This window comes from Lynx rufus, unplaced genomic scaffold, assembly GCF_022079265.1.
Source record: "Lynx rufus isolate CCGP_SWC_20201006 ecotype Redwood Valley unplaced genomic scaffold, mLynRuf1.p SCAF_18, whole genome shotgun sequence".
Classification (NCBI taxonomy): domain Eukaryota; kingdom Metazoa; phylum Chordata; class Mammalia; order Carnivora; family Felidae; genus Lynx; species Lynx rufus.
Window position 1 is genome coordinate 26,487,739 of NW_025814832.1, and position 8,653 is coordinate 26,496,391.

The following is an 8,653-nucleotide window of genomic DNA, read 5'->3' on the forward strand; positions in this document are numbered from 1 at the left end:
CCTGTAGAGTCCTGAGCCCCTGGAAGCCAGAGGTTGGGTCCGAGGGTCCCTAAGTGGCAGAGGAGCTCTAATTTGCACTTGACCTTCAGAGGTGGCAGTTGGCATGGGCACTTGGGTCAGGAGCTCCTGGCAAGCTAACAAGAACACAGATTCGGATGGAAGATTAGAAAACTAGTCCATCCATCCCTGTGCCTCCAAGAAGGACTGTCCTGCCCTCCCCTGCCTACCCCTAAAGTCACTCTGTAGGCAGGAGGCACAGAGGACAGGTTGCAGGAGACCATGGATGCTCCTGGTTGAGAGGATCAAGTGTGGCAGTCCTGTAGGATCATCAGAGACCAAGTTTGTCCACGCTTCACACTCTACACATCAAGGCCCAGAGAGAGCAGTGCCCTTGCCCAGGATCACAGCGAATTCACGGCTGATGGGGGACCAGTACTCAGGGCTCCCACCTCTCACCCAGAGGTCTTTCCTGGAATCTTGCCCCCAAAGAAGCATCGAGCACTGAGGTCTGAGGGTTCCAGGGAGGTGGCAGTGGAAGCTGTGTCTGGGGTGGGTTAGGGCGCCTGGACAGGAAGAGATTCCTGGGCAGAAAGAGTTCCTTCCGTGGGAGTCTGCCTGCCATTTCTGCTTCAGCCACCAGGTGGCGGCAGCCCCCTACTTATCTGGCCATCTGGGCAGTCACCGTGCACGTGGAGGCCAAGGTTCTCTTCCTCCAGCAAATATTTTCTAACATTTTCTTCATGAATCTGACAGAAATTTAACATACCTATCCACGTGATTTACAAAAATCACTATGCTATCACGCTGTATTGTAAAGGAGAAATGAAGGGGAAGAACTATGAATCTCAGTACGTTAATACTTGGACACAACTGCATAGCAGATAGAACATTGTCCTTCGATTCCTTCTACTTTTTTTTCTTCTGTAAAGTTTTTATTTATTTTGAGACAGAGATAGCAAGCGGGGGAAGGGCAAAGAACGTGGAAGACAGAATCCCAAGCAGGCTCCACGGTGAGCCGGAAGCAGAGCTTGAACTCACGAACCGTGAGATCATGACCTGAGCCAAAGTCAGATGCTTAACTGAGCCACCCAGGCGCCCTAAGAAGCCCAGGAAACTTAAAGAGTATGAGTAATGTTGAAATAGAAGCTGCCAGTGTATAATAAAACCACACACACACACACACACACAAAATCCCCAACCACAATCCTAAGGTTTTACTTGTGAAACAGAATCAGGTTTTGGGCTCAGGTAGTTATGGAGAGGCTTTTCACTATGTGACCATCCAGTGGGTCATTCTAAAGTCATGTGTGATATTTCTTTTCTCTCTCCCTTTTTTTATTTTTTATTTTTATTTTTTAATTTTTTAAATATTTTTTTAAAGTTTATTTATTTTTGAGACAGAGAGAGACAGAGCATGAACGGGGGAGGGGCAGAGAGAGGGAGACACAGAATTGGAAACAGGCTCCAGGCTCTGAGCTGTCAGCACAGAGCCCGACGCGGGGCTCGAACTCACGGACCGCGAGATCATGACCTGAGCCGAAGTCAGCCGCTTAACCGACTGAGCCACCCAGGCGCCCCTCCCTTTTTTTAAAAAGTAATCTCTACACCCAACTTGGGGCTCTAAGTCACAACCTCCAAGTCACAATCTTGAAATCAGGGGTGCCTGGGTGGCTTCGTTGGTTGAGCATCCGACTTTGGCACAGGTCATCATCTCACAGTTCGTGAGTTCAAGCCTTGCCTCGGGTTCTATGCTGTCAGCACAGATCTCTCTGCACCTCCCCCATGCTCTCTCTCCCTCTCTCTCTACCCTTCCCCCACTTGTGCACACGAGCAAGCTCTCTCTCAAAAATAAATGAACATTAAAAAAAAAAAACCCAAATCAAGAGTCACATGCTCTAACTGAGGCAGCCAGGTGCCCCCAGGTGTGGTGTGTGTTGTAGGAGGGCATCTTGGCATTTCTAGCCCCTGCCAAATGCCAACAGGATTGCCTTCATTTTGACAACTGTAGCAGTGGCCCCACATTTATAAAATGCCCTCTTGGAGTTGTATCTTTGATGCTGGGGCTTGAGGTTGTCCTCAGGGGCTCACAGTTCAGCTATGGCACAAGTGACATTTTGGGCCCACGGATTCTTTTGTCGTGAGGGGCTGTCCTGTGCATTGTAGGGTTTTAGTAGCATCCCTGGCTTCTGCCCCTAGATGCTAGTTGCACCTTCCCCCCAGCTGTGACAAATTAATATGTCTGCAGACATTGCCAAATGTCCCCTGGGGGGAGAAACTGCCCCTAGGTGAGAACCCCTGCTGTGGGGTCTGATCCTTGCTGACATGTGCTTTGCACCGTCAGGGAGACTGACTGAAGGATGCTGACTGGGGTACAAGCTGGGAAAAGCTGTGACTAAGTCTTGGGTCTATGGGAGCTCAGGGCATTTAACCAGGCCTGGGACAAATTTCAGAAGGCTTCCTGGAAGAGGTGTCCCAGCTCCCAGCTAAATTAGGTGTAAGGGAAGGAGTTAGCCAGCTGGGACACAGAGGTGATAAATAGCTTCATGTGACCAGAAACTGTCACCAGCTCTGTGCTTTAACCATTTTGGTTGGAATGTTGGAAGAAATGAGTTGGAGAGGCTGGGATGGGCTCAGACTAGGGCCGGTTCAGGAGCTGGACTTGACCGAGAAGGCAATGGGAGTGAAGGATCTCAAGCCAGCGAGTGAGCCGTTTGGACTGGAATTGCAGGGAGCAGAGAAGCTGTGGGAGCAATTCCGGCCACTGGTGACAAGGCTGACCCTGGTCAGCGCCTGGAGGGATGAGAGTGGTAGAGGGAGGAAATGCTTCAGTGGTAAAATGGGACTAGGTGGTTGACAGGACATGGGAGGTGGGCAGAAGACAGCCTTCGGCAGTAGTGGGTGCAGGTGGCCTGGGTGGATGGAGATACCAGCACTGAGAAGGGAACTAAGGCAGTTGGGTTGCATTTGAGGTGTTGGTGACCACACTCCCATCCCTCATTCCACTCCAGCCACAATGGCCTCCTTGCTGGCCTCAAACACCCCAGCATATTCCTGCCTCAGGGCCTTTGCACTTGCCAGCCCCTCCACCAGGAATGCCCTTCCCAGAGCCAGCTTCATGGATAGCTCTTTGCTACATTCTGTTCCAGTGTCACTCCTCAGGGATAGTCACTGTCTGCCCTTACTCTGAGCGATATCTGGCGGTATGTGCTATATTTATTGCCTGCTTTGTAAGCTTCATGAGGGCAGGTTTTGTTGCCCACTGGAGCCCAACATCTGGATCTGCTCTGTTCAGTACAGCAGTCACTAGCCGTACGTGGTGACTGAGTCCAGAAATGTGGCTGGTCCAAATCCAGATGTGCTCCAAGCATAAAATATACACCAGATTTCAAAGACTTAGTAAATAAAAAAAAAAAGAAGAATATAAAATATCTCCTTAATGCTTTTTTCATATTGATGATGTGTTGAAATAGTATTTTGGATATGCTGGGTTAAAGAAAATATATTATTAAAATTAATTTCATGTGTTTCCTTTTACTTTTTAATGTGGCTAATGGAATATCTGAAATTACACATGTGGCTCACGTCCTATTTCTATTGAACGGTGCTGATCTCGAACGTAGTCTGGCATATAGTATGTGCTCAACAAATATTTCTTGAACGAATACATCCGGAGAACAGCTGTGTATCCACATTTGAGTTTGTTGGAGATCCAGGCTTTGCACACCTGACTGATCAACATCAGAGAGACACTATTGCACACCGTGAGCAAGGATAAGTGCTTGGGCCTCTGGGACGCCTTGGGTTCCTTATCAACATATTTTACTAAGCACGACTCTGGGTCCATTGGTGGAGGAGCAAGTAATGCCATTCAGCAGAAATGCTCTGTCTGGAGAGGCAAGGGTGCCGTGGTGATCTAGCTCTGACTTGGGGGAGGGGGCCATTAGGAAAAGGATCTATTTATTTTCAAATGAGACTGAAAGGCAGGTAGGTATTAGCTAGGGTGGGGAGGGGGGTGCTGCAGAAAGAGGCTGCTCCAGGCAAAGAAACAGCACGTTCAAACATCTGGAAGGAAATTGGTCACTGTGTTTGTAGGAAGAGAAAAGTCAGTATGGTTAGGAAGCCCGTGCAGCAGGGGTGAAGCAGGGCCAGGAGAGGGCAAGACTTCAGAAGGCTCATTCAGGTGCTTGACTTACCCTGATGACAGGGAGCCCCTGGGGGCCTAAGTAGGAGGACTATTTAGAAAGACCCCTCTGGCTGCTGTGTGCAGTGCAGGCAGGGGTTTCCAGGAAGAAGAGCGCAAGGAAAGGAGGACAAAGAGGGAAGGGCCAAGGACGCAGGAGAAAATCAGGCAGAGCGGGTCGCAGCAGCCTGCTCAGGGGGGTTGAACGAAGTCCAGGGTGCAGTCACATGGTGGCCCCTGGATGTCACTTAGGGCCTGGGTGATCTTACGGAGAGCAGCCCCACTGGGGTGGAGAGGGAGGAAGACAGATGGGGACAGAGAAGAGACAGGAGCAGGACCAGAGGTGGCCATGTAGGTGGCTCTTTATACTCTCAGAGGAGAGAAGAGGGTGGTGGCTACAGGGAAATGCAGGGCCAGGGCACGTTTCTGGGCAGCTTTCTTTTGAGGTCGGCAGGGACTTAGCCGAGTTTATGGACTGGGGGGGAACAGCAGCAGGGTGAGGGGGTGAATCCAGAAGAGAGTCCTGCCCTCTGACCCTACCGCCAACCCCTACTCTACCTCCACCAAAGGGAGGGCTTGGCCACTGCCCAGGCCACAAGGTTGAGTGTGGGTGGTATCCACAAGCCCTACCGCACTGAGGCCTGCCCAGCGTGAAGGGGCGCCTGCCTCCTCTCTCTGTGGGCTCGGTCAAGAGGGGAGACCTTCCTGCAACGCCCCTGCAGGTAGGGAGGGAGTCAGTGTGGCTGCTGCTGGCACTGGGTCCTGACCACCCACCCGGTACATATCAGAGATCTCTCTCTGTCTCTCATACACACACGCACACGCGGCTCACACAGGGCATACAGATGCCTGCACAGACGCAGACCTACAGGGAATACACACGCACACACAGAGAGCCCACATAGGATGTACACACACACGTACACACACGGCTCATGTGCACGCACGCAAAGAGCTCACACAGGTTTTACATGTGCATGCGCACACGCAGCTCATACCACACATATGTGCGGTGTGTGGCCACACACAGGGAGCCCACACAGAGGCCAGGCCTCAGCCCCAACAAGGAGAGGCCCTCGGGAGGCTGGTATCACAAGTACTTTTTCTGGGCACCACCTGCACCTCCCCTTCCGGCTCTGCGGTGCCCTCCTCCTGTGCACGTTCTCTCAGCCCCAGGCCTCCCCCCTGCCACCCGGATCAGGGCAACAAGGACCTGCCACAGTTCAATCTACGGGGCCCCCACTCAACGCAGCGCACTCGGGAAGTGCTGGGGACGCTGCAGGGCAGGGTCCCGGGGACAGTTCTCCGGGAAGCACCCGCGGCCCGCCTCTAGATGGCCAGGTCCTGGCGGACCGTGGCCAGGGACGCCTTGCTGTGGCCGCTGCCGCCCTCGCTGTCGCTGGCCGGCGCCGGGTGCGGGTAGGCGGGGGGGCCGCAGGGGTCGGGGCGCGCGCGGTGGCGGCGGCCGTCGCGCTCTGCCGCCTGGCGACGGCGCCCGGCGCGCGGGCGGCCCTTCCAGAGCAGGTGGCCCAGCTCGGCCACGCTGAGCAGCGCCGAGAGCAGCCCCACGGCGAAGTAGAAGAGCACGAAGACGGTCTTCTCGGTGGGCCGGCTCACGAAGCAGTCCACGGTGTGCGGGCACGGCGGGCCGGCGCACGCGAAGTGCGGGGCCACGCGGAAGCCGTAGAGCAGCGCCTGGCCCGCCAGGAAGGCCAGCTCGGCCAGCAGGCGCAGCGCCACGCTCAGCAGGTAGCAGCGGCGGCGGCGCGGGGGCGGCCCGGGCCCATCGTCCGCGCCGCCCGCCTGCTTGCCGGCGCGGTGCACCGAGTAGATGACGAAGAGCACGGGGGGCGCCGAGAGCAGCAGGATGTGGAAGAGCCAGAAGCGGTAGTGGGAGACCGGGAAGGCGCGGTCGTAGCAGGTCTGGCGGCAGCCGGGCTGCAGCGTGTTGCACACGAACTCCTCCTGCTCGTCCTCGAACACGGCGCCGCCCACCGTGGCCAGCACCAGGATGCGGAAGATCAGCATGACCACCAGCCACAGGCGGCCCACGAGCGGCGACTGCAGCTGCACGGCGTCCAGCAGCGAGCCCAGGAACGCCCACTCCCCCATGGCGCTGGGGACGCGGGGGTTGGGGGGACCGGTGTCAGAGGCTACCGATCAGCGCCCCCCCCCCAGCCCCCCAGCCCATGGGGTGAGGTTAGCTAGCCCTCCTCTAACTTGGGGTGAGGCAGGGGCTCAGTTAGGCCTGGGTTTAGCTGGGATTTTGTGGGAACGAGGGAGTCAGCAAGGGGGCGGGGCAGGAGGGGTTAGGAGATTCTCAACTGTGGGTGCCTTTCTCCTTGGGGAGAAGGTGCTGGGGAGGAGCCCCACCCTGGTGCTCTAGCCAGACCCCCACGGGCCTGCTTGGTTGGACCCCATGCTCCTCCAGAGTCTATATCCATAGGGAATCAACTTGACATCGGCAGGGCCAGACCGACTGCATTGTAGAACCAGAAGCCCAGCGGTGCCCTTACGTGCCCAAGGATGCTTTCCATGGGCAACCGTGGTACCTCCAACCGGGGAGTCCAGACCCAACTTAACCTGGGAGAGGTGGGAGCCAGCAGACCCAGAGGGACCTCACCTCCTTCCTTCTCTGCCCACCATTTCTCCTGCCCTTCTTACTGCAGTGAACTCCTCTCAGAATGGGGAGTTCCATAACTCTGTCATTATCCCTTGTTCTAGGGGTCCCCTGCCATCCCACTCCTGAGAGGCCCAGCCATCTCCGATCTCCTCCATGGTGTCCCTCTGCTTCCAGCCTCCCACATCTCCGGAGAACCTCCCCAACACACTCACGCAGGCCCCACAGGCTCCCCGTGCCACCGGACCCCAGCCTGACCCCACTCACCCTGTGGCTGGAGCTGAGGTGTTAGAGCTGAGGGACGGATCCTGGGAGATGGCTGGGACCTGTTACTCTCCCGGGCCCTCTTTCATTTTCCCTTTTGGGTTTGGCCAGGATAGATGACAGGACAGAATAGCCGAGAGGGGCTTGCTCTCCCCCTTCTCTTAAAGGGACAGGGTGGCCCTGTCAGTTGGCTCCACCCTTGGGAACAGACACAAGGCCATGCCCCTTGCTGGGCTTTGCAGCCCTCCCTTTCTATCCCTTACGCACCCTCCCCCCATCCCACCTGCTGTGTCTCCTTCTGGAAATGGGGGTGGGGGTTAACCAGAGCCACACCCCTTTTGAGGGAGGGGGACTCTACGGAAGCCCATGGAACAGACTCCTCCAAACTGGAAGGCCTAGATCCACTAGCAACTGACTGTCACCTTCGAAGGCAGTCTTCAGGGCTGGAGGAGGGTTTGGTGCTAGCGTTGGGGGCAGCAGATCTCAGTAGATCTGGTTCCACCTCTGCCACTACTGGCCTTAGACAAGTCACTGAGCTCTTCTGGGCCCAGTCTCCTGGCTTGTCAGCTGAGGAGGCTGCACTGTCTGACCCCCAAGTTTCCTTGTCTTAATGCTAAGGTCCCAACCATATTATGGAGAACAAAGACAACCTGTGCCCAGGAAAGAATCCCACATGGAAACCATTAAGGCATCAAGAGTGTTCGGCACTGGTGGTTAAATAAAAGCTTTTGCTTTCTTCCTGCTTTTCTATAATTTCCAGATTTATTCTAATAAGCATGTTATTTTATAATGTGAAAAATGAATAGAAGGACTTCTCTGCCCTCGTAAGGCTCTGAATCACATTCTACAACTCTAGGTGGCAGGAGAAGCTATCCCTTAGGGGAAGAGTTAGGATGATGCGTGGTGATCTGAGTGGCTGAGGAGGGGACACCCTCAGGTTGAGACATCTTGTTTGTCCCCTCTAGGCCTTTCTAGGAATCTGCCCCACCCGCACACCATTCCCCTTCCCCTGTACACCCGCTCTGGACCAGGCCTCGCGCCGAGCCGATCACACAAATCAGCTCATTGCATCCTCTTGATGACCCTGGCAGGAGGGAAGCTGAGACTGGGAGGGTCTAAGCCACTTGCCCACACAGCAAGTAAATAGCCAGTTCCCGTCTCATGCCTGGCTTGATGGGTTGGGAGCCCATGTGCTTAAGCCCCTCACGGAACTGTTCTCACTCTAGCTTGGCTGGGCTTCCCAGGTGGTGTTCCGGGGCCTGACCATCCCCAGGGCTTTGGTTGGGTCTGGTGGGCCCAGACACGCCTGCCCCTCTCTGAGTGGGGAGGCCAAGAACCTCCCCCTCCATGACATTTCCTTTCCCCGTCAGCCATGGGGGCCTGTATAGTTTTCCATGTGTTGACAGGGACCCCCTGGCCTGATTTCAGGGAGGGGTGGGAAATGTGCCCTTCACCTACACTGGCTCAGGGGTCCTGCCCAGCCTGGAAAAACCCTCGGTTAATGATGGATGTGGTGGGGAACCCTCCGCACTGTCATGCCGGATTCCCTTGGGAGTGGACCTGGGTGGGGAGACACTGCCTTGGACAAA

The 8,653-nt window shown here is 55.4% G+C and overlaps 1 protein-coding gene across 1 annotated transcript; it reads right to left on the reverse strand.

The window, feature by feature from the left end:
• Window positions 1-5,497: 5,497 nt before the first annotated feature.
• On the reverse strand, window positions 5,498-6,295 carry GJD3 (gap junction protein delta 3). Its single transcript, XM_047080555.1, has one exon. The coding sequence runs from the start codon at window positions 6,290-6,292 to the stop codon at window positions 5,510-5,512; it is 783 nt and encodes a 260-aa protein (XP_046936511.1). The 5' UTR covers window positions 6,293-6,295; the 3' UTR covers window positions 5,498-5,509.
• Between the last annotated feature and the right edge of the window lie 2,358 nt (window positions 6,296-8,653).